Source organism: Galeopterus variegatus, unplaced genomic scaffold, assembly GCF_000696425.1.
Source record: "Galeopterus variegatus unplaced genomic scaffold, G_variegatus-3.0.2 Scaffold152, whole genome shotgun sequence".
In the NCBI taxonomy this organism is placed as follows: Eukaryota; Metazoa; Chordata; class Mammalia; order Dermoptera; family Cynocephalidae; genus Galeopterus; species Galeopterus variegatus.
Genome location: NW_007726263.1, coordinates 178,343 through 193,869, shown reverse-complemented (window position 1 = coordinate 193,869; position 15,527 = coordinate 178,343). Strand labels below are relative to the sequence as shown.

General features: G+C 35.0%; 1 protein-coding gene across 1 annotated transcript in view; it reads right to left on the bottom strand.

Moving 5' to 3' along the window:
* The window catches only part of NDST3 (N-deacetylase/N-sulfotransferase (heparan glucosaminyl) 3), a 164,098-nt gene that overhangs the window by 8,801 nt on the left and 139,770 nt on the right, over positions 1-15,527 (bottom strand). Inside the window, exons 7-10 of the mRNA XM_008592183.1 lie at positions 13,056-13,179; positions 8,794-8,968; positions 5,563-5,733; positions 4,103-4,212 (exon numbers count right to left, since the gene is read on the bottom strand). Coding sequence (XP_008590405.1) covers positions 4,103-4,212; positions 5,563-5,733; positions 8,794-8,968; positions 13,056-13,179 — 580 coding nt within the window. The remainder of the gene's footprint in view (positions 1-4,102; positions 4,213-5,562; positions 5,734-8,793; positions 8,969-13,055; positions 13,180-15,527) is intronic.

The following is a 15,527-nucleotide window of genomic DNA, read 5'->3' as shown; positions in this document are numbered from 1 at the left end:
CGGTGGGGGGACCGGAAAAAAAAAAAAAAAAAAAAAAAAAAAAAAAAAAAAAAAAAAAATTCATATAACACAGTCTGGTTTCATTCATTTTAACAAGTTGGTTAATAACTGAGAAATAAAGATGCCAATTTCAGGTATTTAACTAATATTTCCAAATGTCAAGACTTCTCTAATGATTACTGATGGCTAGATATAATTGTGAATGGATATATTCATGACAAAATTAAAGTTATATTTTTCATTTTAATTTATACAAATTAGCACAATTTCATGAAAATAATTTTATTATTTTCTCTTTCTCTCAAATGATCAATTTCAAAACACTATATAACACATAACATAAAAGTTAAGTAATGTCATTATATCAATCCTATTTACAATTTAAGGAACATGAGTTGTAAAATGCTAATTTACTTAACTGAATGAGAAAGTTCCCAATTATATTGTTTTAAGCTTATACTGCTTATCTGAAATCACACCCATGCTCACTGAGAAAAACAAATTGTTGAAACATATTCAGTTCAGTCCTCCCTCTCATATCTGTGGGGGACTGGTATCCCTGTGGATACCAAAATCTGTGAATGCTCAAGTCCCTTATACAGTATAAAATGGCATAGTATTTGCATATAATTTACACACATTCATATATTATAAATCATCTTTAGATTATAATACCTAATAAAGTGTAACTGCTATATAAATATTTGTTATACTGTATTTTAAAATTTTATTATTTATTGTATTGTTATATTTCATTTTTTCTGAATATTATTTATCTGAGGTTGGTTGAATCGGCACATGCAGAACCTGTGAATATGAGAGCCAACTGTATTTCATTTAAAACCCATGATGACAATACTAAGTCATTTTAAGAAATCATGGACTATCCAGTGACTTAACTATGAAATTTAGAAGTCTTGAAGACTTTCTTTAGTGATTGTGGAAAGAAATAAACAATACTCTTGGCAATGGAGGCTTATTGCCATTCTTTTTTTTTTCCTTTTTGTCTTTTTTCATGACTGGCAACGGATCGCAACCCTCAGTGTCGCTCCCGTACCGGACATGGACTGGCAACGGGATCACAACCCTCGGTGTCGCACCCGCACCTCGCTCAGCCAGTGAGCGGCCGGTCTGTATGTGGGATCCAAACCCTCGGCGGGAGTGCCACCACGCTCCCAAGTGGCGCACTGTAGCAGTGCGCCACCGGGCCGGCCCTTATTGCCATTCTTGAAAATAGTTTTGATACTGGGATTTGCTATATAGAAGGCAATCAGTTTGGAGAGCTCTTAAATTGTAGTATTCTTTCATGCCAAGACTTTATAGTAATACCCTTGTATGCAAAGTACTGCATTTATGTAGTTAGTTGTGAATTCATATTGGTTTGTGGTTTAATACATTCTTAGAGGATTTTAATTGAAAAAAATTTTTTCTAAGTACCAAAGAGATAGTCTTCGTTATCACCAGCAGAAAAATAAGAAGCAGTACCAAAGTGTACAAAGGATCTCTTGCCAACCGGTATTAATGGCATTTCTGAGAATATACATTTTGTATCCCCAGTCAGTCATCCCCAATATTTCTAAAGTACCAAAGAAACAGCTATTAGTACAGAGTTATTCTAACGAGTAACTAAATTGTGAGGATAGGATTCAGATAAGCAACTGCAAAGGGCATGTGGTCATGAAGATTAATTTAGACCTAAGACAATGACATGGAACTTCCAAATATTATACAAGTGCACTGCTGGTTTTTATAAGGTGTGTCAGGCCAACTGATGACTGACAAGAAAATGTATAAAGAAACTGAATAGAAGTGCATTATCTCTATCAGCAGTGTGAGAGCTTGGGCAGCGCTGCTGGACCAGAAACTATGGTTTCAGGGACTGCACATATCTTATCTTGCTACTTCACCTACTGAGCCCCCAACCATGTTAGAGAATCATATAATGGGTAATTTTAGCCAAATACATCCTAGGTGCAAAGTGACCCACAGCTCTTTGTATAGAGTACATTTTTTTGATATTAATTCTCTCAAGTTTACACTGCCTTTTCTCACCAGTGGAGATGAATTAAAAGCTTGCTGCCGAGCTGGATGCAGAGGGGACAAATACACAGCATGCAGGTCAAGGACCATTCCATAAGAAAAAGAGATTATGTCTTTACAGAATATTTCACTTCTTTTTTCTGAAATACAATGCTTTGCTGTATACAGTATAAAAAAGACCCAAAGATAAGCTACCTTGAAATTGAAAATTGTTTAGAAAATAAAAGCTTTCTTTTCTAAGAGATACTCAAAAAGATATAAAGCGGAAAGAACTTGAATTTCTAACTACAAACTAAAATCACTCAGCTTTCTTTAAGGTCAAGTTGAATGTTAAATACCTAAGGCTAGTGTCTGTGTTAGTACTTGAGCTGAGCTCTACAAAACTGACAGTACTCTTAGTATAGAAAACACATAGGTCAGAAGGTTAATAAGTAACAACAAAGTAAATGACTCTCAGGAAGGAAGCTCAAAACTCCAGAGTTCAACCTACTTTTTTGTAATCTAAACCAAAATGTCTCTCTTACATGTATCTACTTATGATTTGCACAAGATAGAAGCAGTATTTGATGTTCTTCTGCCAGTCTCTTACTGCAAGAAATGCTGAAAGGTAAAGGAAAACTACCTCTCACTTCCTAAATTGATATAGGATAAAGAATACAATAAAAAGGGAAAACCAGTTGATCTATGGAACTGAGTTTTAGAGTGAAAAATATAATGGAAGAATTCCATAATACAATCTTTTTCAGCTTTTTAAAGGCTCATTCTATGAGCCTAAAATTAAAAAAAAAAAATAGTTGAGAGCCAGGTTCATGGCCCATCCAACTCAGTATCTTCCAGATGTTCTAGGCATGTGAGATAGGAACAAACACAACATTTATCACTCTGATTTCCAGCCAATATGAATGGAAAGAGTAAGATGGAGGTCTTATTTAAAAATAGTAAGTGAAGTCCAGAGACAGGAATAGGGTTGTTATGGAATGGACTTCGACAGAGAAGTGGTTGGCGCTCAGAGGGTTGAAGAGTCAGGTATTTTATTATACCAGCGGGCCCAGATGAGCTAGCCCTTCAAAATCTGAGCCTTAAATTTAGGTCTTACAGGGATTTTATAGGTGGACTCTTCTGGGTTCTTTTGAGTTTTGTTCTCAGCATTCATGTAGCCAGTACAGTAGGCATTGCGATAAGCAAGCACATTTACAGAATTGGGAGTAGAGCACTTAATTATCAGTAAAGCTGATACAATAAGCAGGTTCTGTTCTAAAGGCAAAACAAGCTACTGAAAGAATTAATTTTGTATTTTTCCAACAGGGTGAGGTAAGAGTAGTACCTAGGGTGCAGAATTTAAAGAGGCAGTCACTCTCAGCATATGCACAGCCCTGAGAGTGAGTGCTTCCTCAAATCCTAGTGCCTCTCTTGCCTCTTCCTAGTTCCAGCCCTGATGAAGTCAATCACCTAAGAAAACCAGAGGAAACTAGCAAAAAACAACAAAACAAAACAAATTAGTATAAATGCTGAGGTCTTTAAAGGAGAGGTGACAGGTTCAGGCTTATAGTAGGTAAAAACAAGCAAAAAACGGAAGTATGTTTAAATGCAACAATTGTACCTGTCTCTCTGCCTATTCAGTCATCTATTATTAGACTATTTCCTGCTATATATGACATTGTTTCTGAAAACTGCACAAAGGAGAGAAGTGTTAGTTCCTAAACCACCTAGTTAATCATTCCTTCATGAATACTTCCAAGAGGTCCCAATATTGTCTGTTAAATAGGCTCAGCCCTTACCAACTATTTAAAGTAGCCTCTTTAAAGTTAGTTATTGGTTTTAAGATTTACAACTGTTCTGTTTCTCTACTTTCCTTCCAGGGGAAATCTTTGCATAGTTAGGAATCAACAGAGGAATTAGGACATTTCTTTTTCACACTGTTGAAATGTTCTTTCCCAAGTGGTTAATGTCAAACTGGAAAAAAGTGTATAAGTTAACCTGACAATTGCATCACTAAACTACAATTTCTTTAAAATTGTTTCTCTGTTGAAACGTCAATAAACTATTTAGAGTATAAACTTACGTTAAAGCTTCCGAGTAATTATAATGAGGAGAGACTCCTAGAAATTTCTGTACATCATCCATCACTGTAGCAGGATCAGTTTTTAGCTGTTGCCCATCGATAATTAGCATCTAAATCACCAAAGAAATAAAAAACACATTGCACATTGAAAAAAAGAAATATTAACTGTATAATGAAAAATTCTGCACTCTGAACTTATTCAATGAAAGACACTGTCCTGAGGGATTTGCATGCATTGTTGTTAGATGTAAGCAGGTCTTCCTCATTAATGACTTGGAACAAGAAATAAATCATGCTAATTAAGTATATTCATGTCTTTTAATCTGAGAAGTCCTGCAAACACTACAAAAACAAAAAAGCTATTTGAGGGGACCAAGAGAGCTTAGAAATGTGACTATGAAATCACAAATGGAAACCATGTTTAAAAACAAAGCAAGGATTCCATCTTTGAAGCTGGAAGAAGCACTGTAGAAAAAGGAGAGGTTATAATAAGCCCAAGTGTAGTGAGATAGAGGAAATGTCACTATTCACAATTCCATTCAGGAGTACTACTGTAATGTTTGAAGAAATACTTTGGTAGTCCATATGGAGGAGAAGGTAAGACTCCCAGAGAACCTGAACACGGACAGAAGTTCCTCAAGAAACTAAGGGGAAGAATTTGCTTGTTACTCTGGTGAGGGTGAACTCAGCAAGATAAAACTACAGGAGACCATGAAGGAAGACCACAACGCAGCTCTTCCCTATACCTCTTCTCCAATATTTGTTTACTCTAGACCAGCATTGTTCAATAGAACTTTCTGTGATGATGGATATGTGCTACAGCTGCTGTGTCTAACATGTAGCTATTGGGAATTTGAAATGTGGCTAATGCAAATGAGGAACTGAATTTTTAACTTTAATATAAATTTTAAAAGCCATATGTGGTAGCAGCTATCATATTGGACAGCATAGTTCTAGACACCTAGGTGCACACCATGTCTGTCACTGGGTTGCTTATGCAATCCAATGTAGGGGTTGATTTCATAGTCTAGGTTGATGCAAGAAAGAGAAGTAATGAAGCCAAGAAAATGAAGGGCTTATGAAAAATTCAGCAAGGTGGTTCAAAATGGAAATAATGGCACTTATGCAAAACAATATTTGTCTTGTTTGGTTAAGAGGTTCTCTCTCAAGCTTTATTTTCAGAATAAGCATCAGGGATCTGCAGCTTTTGAAGCTCTTTACAATCAGGAAAGGTATGCATTAGAAAATACAGCAGTGAGAATTATCCTGAAATACTCTTAGAAAAGAATATTAAACAATTTTTCTACCTCTGCCTATTTTTCTTTGCCACAGTCTCATTATTTACAGCTAAAGAGTAAAAGCCAGTAATGGTCTAACGAGTAAAAATTTCCTCTCTCCTTGAGGCAAAGTCATCAGCTTAATGAGATTATAACATGAGGCAAATTCTTATTGCTCCATACCTGAAATGGGGGGAAATAAACAAGCCATCTCTCAATGTGGCTGGCATACCACCCGGGAACCAAACATCTCTTCTGCAAAGCTCTAAGCTCGGATGGTGCACGGGGCCCAGCTGATATCACTTCGTAGAAGCTAAACTTCAGAGCTGCAGGGTCTTCATGCGATCGCTGATGCTGTGATGAAAAGGTGGATAATTAAACTAACTTGAACCATAGGCATAAATAATTAAAAACCAATCTTTGTGACAAGTCTCAAAGCTAAAGGAAGTAGTGCCTCACAGCTGGAGAGTTGTTTTGAAATTAATAAAGGATGAAAATGTTTGCTTGGAGCATCAGGATTTAAAGTTATGACCCTGATGAAAGAATATTTTTGAGAACATATTTGGTAGATGCTGAATTTTTATTGATAAGATTCCTTAATCAACCTTACCGAGTTTTGTTTCCTTAGTGTATAGATTTTACTCTGAAAGTAAACTTTTGAAAGCAGCTTTAAATGACCCTTTTTCAGCCCATAAGCAGACCATTTATCATGTCTTGTGTATATCCATAATACACAAGCACTCTACTCGTTCTGCCAAATAGTTCTGCTTCATCTAGTAATGCAGTTTTAGATTAGAAAAGCCCTACTGGCTATTTTAAATGGAGAAACTACTGAAAACTCTGACATGTACATTACCCGAAATCCACAGCTTTTATCATATATTACCTAGCATCTAAAAGCCACGATTATTTTATCTAATGGTAACCTTTGCAGTGAATCAGAACCATTTATTGTGCAGAAAATTTAGAAAGCCACAATCCAAATAGGAAAGTGTTTCATAATGGCTCAGGCTCAGGCCCATGGGTTTGAGGAAATCACCTTTTCCTTAAATTGACCAATAAATACTCAGGCTTAGTGGTGAGTCTGCAGATGTTTACCTCATTTAGTAGAATAGCAAATTTGCTGCAATTGAGATTCAAATTACTGTACTACAAACTTTACTAGACTTTGTTAAGGCCCTCAATTTGCCACTGTGGAGTGATTTATTTGTAATATTTAGGACGTTTTGTTAGCTCGCAGCCTTGAAACCTCCTTTTTCTGCAAATTCTCAATTTTTCAGGGGCTAAGTGGTTGCTAAGCTCCAATTTTCTTCCTTCTCTTTGAGTCAATTAAGGCTTATTTCTCTTTTCTCCAGACACCTGGTAGAAAAGGTAAAAGGTGCAAAATAAAATCAGTGTGCGGCAATTTGCTGTATATTTTTATTTACAAGATGGCTCTAGGTTTGACATGAATGATTAGTGTGGAATTGTGGATTTCTATGGATCTTAGCTTTTCAGGATGTGTGCAGATTTTCAATATGCTTAACTAAGATTGCATCTGCTTTGTATGAACTTTTCCTACTCTATCCCTACCACAAAACTTTTCCTGACAATCTATTCTTCCTCTTGTGAACCTGGAAAAACTACTTTTGTTAAATAACAAAAAGATTTAGTGCTGAGGAACTTTATTCTTTAATATCATAATTGTTGAGAACTTAGCTGTTTGAAATCATCATCAGTAAGAATGGAACATCGCACTCTTGCCTGGAGGATCTGAGCTATGTGGGTCAATTTAAAACAGAGAAGTAACTTTATATCTAGCCCTCTTGCAGAGTTTCAGACAAGGGGTTTTTGTATACACGACATTTCACATTTATCTTAACTTTATAGATTCCAAGGAAATAGGACCCTTAGTCTGCTTTTCAGCCCTGACCTGTTGATAACCCCTTTGTGCCTGTCAAAACACTTCATTTTAATTTTACTTAAATTTCTCCCTTTACAAATCCTTCCCTTCCCTTCTTTAGAAAAATGCCCAGTGGCTCTTCTGGTGTTCAGGCTCCTCTGCTCTAGTCGGTGAATAAATCTAACTTGTCCCAAGTGGTCTTCATCAGATGGGCTTTATCACTCTGAGTCTGCCTGTCTCGTCACCACTTATCACTTTCTAATTTGTATGCTTATTTACTCATATTTCTCCAAATAGACTGAAAGCAGTCTCAAGTGTAGCATCCACATTTATTAATCTTCAGATCACACTTAGAACAATACTTTGCCCATGGTAGTCATTAGAATTATTTGATGAATGGATGAACACATAAACATTAGGAAAGCATTTTTAAAATTACAAAACTGAGAAATGATAACTAAAGATCCTAGAGAAAGACTAAAGACACTGACTCTATTAATTTTATTATGTTCTTATGTTTAATTTTGGCTGCTTTTTATTGAAACTTTCCATTTGGTGATTAAAATATCACTGGGACAGGTTTTTTCCCCCTAATTATTATTTGTAATTTATTAAAGTAAAAATGTATTTGATATGTAAACATTATCATTAGAGTCTGTTAAATTATTTCAGTGATTGTTTCTGTGCTAGGTTGCAACCAATCAGAAACATAATGGCAATGAGTATATGAGAAAGAGCCTTAGAACAAGTTTGTTTAGGATGGACTTTCAGGGATTCTTATATTTGCTTTGCCACTAAGTTGCTCCTTCAGTACAAGCAGTTATTTAACCTCTTTAGGATCTGGGGTCAGCAATTTATGACCTACTGCCTGTTTCTGCACATAAAGTTTTTGGTTTTTTTGGTGGCTGGCCTGTATGGGGATCTGAACCCTTGACCTTAGTGTTATCAAAACCGTGCTCTACCTACTAAGCTAACTGACAGCTTTGCAGATAAAGTTTTACTGGAACACTGCTATGCTCATCCATTTATGTACTGTCTATGGCTGCTTTCAAAATACAATGGAAGAGTTGCAACAGAGATCATATAACCTGCAAAGCCTGAAATTTTTGCTATCTGGCCTTTTATAGAATATACATATGTATAAGATGAAAAATAATTATTTTAAATTATTATAATGTTTACCTTTAAAATGCAGACATACAGATATATACACAAGAACATAATATTTTGTTATATTTTAATTTCTTCATTGCATTAATTTTCATTAAATTGATTTAATTAATTTTTAATTTTTTATTAAATTAAAAAAATTTTATTATGTAAACTTAATTGATAAAAAATTAACAAAAACTAATGGAGAAACTTAGCTTTTCCATGGAAACAAAGAAAAACTTATCCAGTTTTTTGCAAATATCAAATATCTAGCAACTCTTCTTTTGTTAAAAATCTGAGATGGTGGTTATTTCTAAAAATAATCCTCCATTGTTCATTCTCCCCTTTTACCTGTTGGATTCTATCTGTATTTTCCTTACCTGATACCAGGAGTATGCTCGGTCTGATGGATCAATGAGAATGGTGATGATCTTTGCTTTGGGGACCAGAGAAGCAGCTCTTTTAGGAGCTTCCTCTGAGTGGAAGTAATTGGCACTCTTCTCAAACAGAAAGTCAGTGGTGACATTCGATGGGACTGGGAAGAAGTCCATATACCTAGGAAAGGATATTTTTCTCAAAATAAGACTTTTTATATTCAAATTCTGTGATTGAAGACATTAATTTGTCCCACAAATTCATTTGTTTCCTAAACAAAAGATGACTTCTTTGAGGCATTTATCTTACTATAGTTACCAAGGAAAAACTACCCAGAACACTAATAATATATTTTGAAAATGTTTTTCTAAATAGAATTTCCTTTTGTTTTGCTTAATAGCAGAAAAAAAGGTACAGAATATAATAAAAATGAAGACACAGAGTGATCAAACTAAAATAATAATCACCTAACTATATAAAAGGTATATAAATACAGAAATACTGTACAGAGAAAAATGTAAGTACTCAAACAAAAAGAAAACTTTGTCAAGACAGATAATATGTTCAGTTTGAAAACATTTTAAAAGGATTTAGACAATATATTTCTTACTTTATTACAAGTAGAATAATTTCATTCTCACTAATATGTTCTGCCAATGTTATATTTAACCATTTAAGTGTCAAAATGCAGAACATATCTGGTGTAAATATTAACTATTTGCTTAATTTTTTTCCTATAAAGCCATTTATATTCCTCTTTTAGAATAATTATAAAAACATCTTAACAATATGTATATATTTCCAAATAAAAAATCCTACAAATTTTCCCAAGTTCAGGTCCTGTATCCTTAAGTGTAGTAAGAATGCAAATCTCCAGCAGAGTAAACACAGGGATACCTGTAGGTTCAAGAACTGTAATAAAGGATTTTGTTTAATGTTCCACTCATGTAAAAATTGTCAAATAGAACTCAACATATGACAATAAATATTTCTGAAGCACTAAGGGACACCTTTTAGAGGAAAAGGGCTTCTTTAGAGAGAGACTATGAAAATGTGAGACAGATTTTTGACTGTGAGATCATGTCATCTTACATGTTAAAACTGGTAAGATTCCAGTTGTTAATAATTGCAAAGCTTAGCTGATGCAACAGTGATATCTTGAGATTAAGAGCAATAAAGAAATCCTTTTATATTTTCTGGGAATTGTCTTGTTGGTGATATGTCATTCTGGGAATCTTTTAGGGGGAAAGAGATATATAAAAATTTCTGGAAAGTTTGATCTGCTTTCTGTTGTGTGCATTCTATTTACAGAAAGTGCCAAATTTCAGGATACTGCTTATTTAGAAGCTCACACTGATTCTCAAGGTGCTTAAGTTATCCCAGGTGTCTGATGGTATCCTATTTGGACAAAGCTTGTCTCAAGCTTGCTCCTTCTGAGAACAAAAATCACAAAAAATGGACAGAGGTGCTGAAATTAGATAACTTTTAGCTTTTAAAAACTGCCCCACCTTCCCAGCAGTCTTTTATACCTGGAACAGTTTAGGCTTTGAAGAAATTCTCAAACAGTTCTAGATCTTGGACCTCTTATAATGTGTTGGTTTGGCCTGGCCTCAGAGGCTTAAGGAGAAGGCAGGGTCCAGTTCTTGTTTGCCAGTATATTCACATTTTTCTAGTACATTGGCTGGCACTTGTAGCCACTTGAAAAATGTTTGATGAATAAACGAGTAAATAAAAGGAATTCAGGTTCAAAATTCCAGGGTGGGACTCGGAAGCTCCCCAGATAGGCTCACATTAGGAGAATATGAATACAGGTATCCAAAGAATTAGCCAGCAGACTAGAGTGGTTTAACAATTTTGGGGTTAAAGTGAATGCCTGCCTCTCTTAAGCTTTGCTCCTTCCACAAAGCATAACACCTCAGCAATTTTATTTTTTCCTAAAAGATGTAATGTTTGTAATACTCCACATTTGTTATTTGGTTTGACCTTGAGTATTTCTAATTGATTTTACTCAAAGTCAAATTAAGACATTTAGGTATTCTAAATACTAACAGAATTTTGTGGCTTTCCATTCACCACTCTGACCCTCCACTACATCCTCATGTAATTAAAAATAATAATACCAGACCGCAAAAGATAAAACTTACATGTATGCATAAATCAAACATTTTTATTAGATCTTTCAATTGCAAATTTTGGCCATTTTGTCAAAAATGATGTTTTCTAATTTTCATTTGCTCTACTTTGCTTGTGCCCTAAGCCTGTGCTTAGGCTGCTTCTTAGTTAAGGCAAGCCTGGTTTTATCCAGTTCTCCAAAAAAAGCAGATCCACGCATCCAGATTAACTAACTGTGCCTGGGTCAATTCTTTAAGTGATTCTGGAACTCTGAGACATATACTCTTCAGCCTTGTGGCACCATGGTTCCAGAGGGATGACTGAGGTGCTCATGCTTCATAGAGAGAAAATGCCAGTGAGAGGACTTGGAAACATCCGATGTTGTTGAGAACAAAGCTATGGTTATTCCCGTAGATTGACATTTGCAGTTACTATTGTTATTTCTATTAATTGCCTTTTATACACATATAATTTGTCAATCAAAAGTGTATTTGGGGTGTTTTTAGTGAGTTATATTTAAAATCTTTCATTTTTCTTTAGCTTTCTACTTATTGATGTCATCATCTCCTTGTAAACTCCTTAAGGGGCTTTTTGTTCCTATTACAGAGCCTATACACATTACTGGCTTATGATCAAAATTTGTTTTTGATAAAATTTATGATAAAAATTGATTATTCCCGGATATTCTTTTGTCCCAGGGAATTCAGGTATTGTGTTCCCTTCCACTTCCGAAGCAATTTTTAATCATATATTCTTTTGTCCCAGGGAATTCAGGTATTGTGTTCCCTTCTACTTCCGAAGCAATTTTTAATCATTCCTTTTAGTCCTGATGTTAACATAATTTTTTCCTACTATATACTGGCATATATAAGGCTCCTTCAAAAAGTTCATGGAAAATAAAATTAAAAGATAACATGAATCTTGGGCCGGCCCCGTGGCTCACTCGGGAGAGTGCAGCGCTGGGAGCGCCGAGGCCGCGGGTTCGGATCCTATATAGGGATGGCCGGTGTGCTTACTGGCTGAGCGCGGTGCAGGTGACACCAAGCCAAGGGTTATGATCCCCTTACCAGTCACAAAAATAAATAAATAAATAAAAAATAACATGAATCTTTCCATGAAAATTTTGAAGACCCCGTGTATATGTTAAGCAGCTGAAGTAGTTGATAGTTTCTTGATACTCCCTGTTGTTATTTAACACCACACAATATCAAGCACTGTACTGAAGAAATGGCAGTAAAATATATAACAATTAGAATATATGTAAATCATAGTATATGTTCAAATTATACTGAGTGCATTCCTTTATCTTTCCATTTGGACTACCCACAAGCAACTCTTGAGGGGGTTCTTATGAAGTTGAGATCATGCAACTTGACAACAGAGGTTAATATATATGACTCTTTATGCTAAAATATATGCAAAATGTTTATGCTCTAGAATTATTATAAGAATTCCATTCTTATGCCACTCTCTGTCCAGTATTATAGATCAATAGAATGACCTCTAGATACGTTTTATAATTAACATGTTAGCTTGTACCATCTATTTCTACTACATTACTATATTTCATGTATATCTTACATTTTTATTTTTTATTTGATCTTAACTATTTTCTTCACATGGCTGATATATTTCTAATTTCAATTCAAAGGCAAAGAATTTAGTTTTGTATATTGTTGATAGTTTTTTTATAGCTTTCATTACTCATAAAATATACACAGATTTCTGGTTCTATTTACTTTTTAACCTCTTATACCAAGGCAAAATAGAAAATTATATATGTGGGTTATAGCATTATATAATGAAAAGGTGCACAAGAAGAGAAAGATATGAAACTGTTTTCTTATGAGTAGAGAAGAATGAAATTCCTGGGTATTATGCTATTTCTCTGACTTCCTATCTGTAATTACTATCAAAAGTAATTAATGCCAATTGAAATTACATGTGGGCCTCTTGTGGCAAAAATTCTCTTCATAAACTGAGAAGTGTTTGTTATGAATAATTTCCGTGCTCCTTCATGTTATTGAATCAATTTCCAAGGCACAGAGGGTAACTTTTATTTTTAGCTACAAACTTCTGTTTCGAAATATTAGCACTAAGTTTATACTGTGCACAGTACATATACTTTTAGATTTATACTAATAACCCATCTTACCAATCAATCCCCCTGTGGTAGTTATTTCTATTAAAGAACTGTACCTCCTCAAAGGTTTTTGGGCTGGGGGAGTTACTAATGATGGAAGGATGCATAACCAGGAACAAGTACAAAGCAGTGGTGCCTGAAAAGACAACAGAAGTTTAGAAATTAATTAAATGAAAACACAGTTTCCTAGTATTAATTAGCATTTCAATGTCATTAATAAATTTAATATTACAATGATCCAAACAGATTTATTATAAGTATTCCTTGACTTAGACTGAATGGATAACCAGAATTTTAAAAGAAGCAGATTCTAAAAAGTGGAGATAGTGTGGTATGAAGGGAAGAGAACTGTTGCAGGGATTGGGAGAACTGGCTTTTGATCTCTGCTTAATTACTGATTTTGTCTGTGACTTTGGCTTTTAGCTTCCTTTTATCTCAGCTTTCTTAAATGAAAATCATGTATCTTGCTTATTTCATAGATTTTCTGAGGATAAAAAGACATATGTACCTGAAGATATTTTGATAGTAAAAAAAGCACCATGAAAAAGGGATATATCATTATTTAATGTTGCATTACCAAAATTGATACTTGGGTTCTCCTATGAAGTTCTTCCTGAGGCCTATGAAAGCTAATTAAACTCAAGAAAGAATTTAATCTTTCAAGTTTGCTTAAGCGTGAATGTACTTACATACTTAGAAAAAGTAGTGCCAAAAATTGATTAGATTGCTAAATTTGGAAAAATGTGGTGTTACTTCTTAGTGACGTTAAGTTACAAAATTTGCATTTTATTGGAAAGAAAATGTCATATCACAGGTACCCATATAGTTGTGATTACTGGGGAGCAAGTGTGTGGTTTTTAAAAAGTGGGCACTCTCAAACTGTAAAATCAGTATTTTGCAAGCCTAAATTAGGAGGTAAAGTGTGCAGCTTAGTCAGACTTTTACAAGGAAAGTAAGGTAGTTTGGGTTCAGTTTGTCAAAGATTTAACCTTGTATTTGCAACTGTGACTGTGTTTTTATGATCATAATACAAAAATATTTCTGGTCTATGTGTTCAGTTCTCCTAAGAGAGAAATATACCCTCTAGTTTCTTCTCTATTCTAATGTGATTTACATTATTATACATTCTGATGGATCAGGGCCTGTTAATTGTATTCCAGTTCAATAGCTAGCAATAGTAATTAGACATGGCCTTTTAATATTTCTCTCACTTGGAGAAATTTTGCTTAGTGATAGACTGTCATGTTGCCATTTGTACAAAATTTTGAATTTCTTATTTCTCTGAGAGGCTTTCATTAGTATTGTACTTAAATCTATCATATCTATGCAGTAAAAAATTGTTAAAATAACTATGTCAACAACAATATTGTTTTAAAAAAGTTAATTGAAAAAGGCAGTGTTCCTAGATTATATCTGAGCAAACAATGAACACTTTATCTACAATCACAGATAGAGAATGAAATATAGTAATCTATGATACACTTGTACAAAGTAAAAATGTTCTTCACAAGCTTGACTTGAAACAGTGGTCCTCAAACTTTAGCATGCACCAGGTTCACCTGGAGGGCTTGTTAAAACACAGATAGCTGGGTCCAATCACAGAGTTTCTGAATCAGCTGGTCTATGGTGTGGCCCAAGAAGTTCTAATAAGTTCTCTGATGATGCTTTTGCTGCTGGTCTAATGACTATCCTTCAAGAATCACTGACTTAGAAGAAAAGTGAAGCAATACTTATTGGGGGAAAAAATTCCCCATTACTTGAAATCCACAGTAAAGTAGAAAGAGCGTGTTGTTTGGAGTCAGGTAAATTCTAGAATCAAAAGTTTATTTTCTAGTACTTACCAGCTGTGTGAAATAGAACAAAAAATATTAACCTCTCTGAGTCTTAGTTTTCTCATCTGTGTAGTGAGGAAGAAAATACTTACTTAGCTGTTGGAAAATATAGGAAAAATTGTCAGGGCCCCTCAGATGTTCAGAATCTTGCTGAGCATTTGAAGTAAATAGGCATTGGCGCTCAGGTGTTCCTTGGTTATCGTCTAGTGTAATTGCGCATGTGCACCCAGGTGTCCTGGGTTAAGGATGTGTGGCTCTGATCCACCGTGCCTCCCATCCCTGGGATGTCCCGTCCCCCCCCCCCGTTGGAAGGGGAATGGGGAGGCCCCTCCTGGTGCTGGAGGCTGCTGGTGGTAATGCCCCTGGGATCCTCTGCAAGGCCACTGCCACTGAGGAAGCTGAGGACTGAGCTCATGTCATTTGCCAGCAGCTCCTGGAATCTTTCCCAGTTACCTAGCATGGACCTGTGTGTGAGGGGTCTGGTGATCCAGTCTGTACAGTGGGTTTGGAGGGTCTGAGCCCTAGCTCTGACAATGTAAATGGAAACTTAGTATAACTAAAATAACTAAAATAATGAAACATTTTGGATTTAGTTATGACTTGCCTTACTTTACACTTAGCTCTCAGGGTTTATGAGGGTCAAGTGAGATAA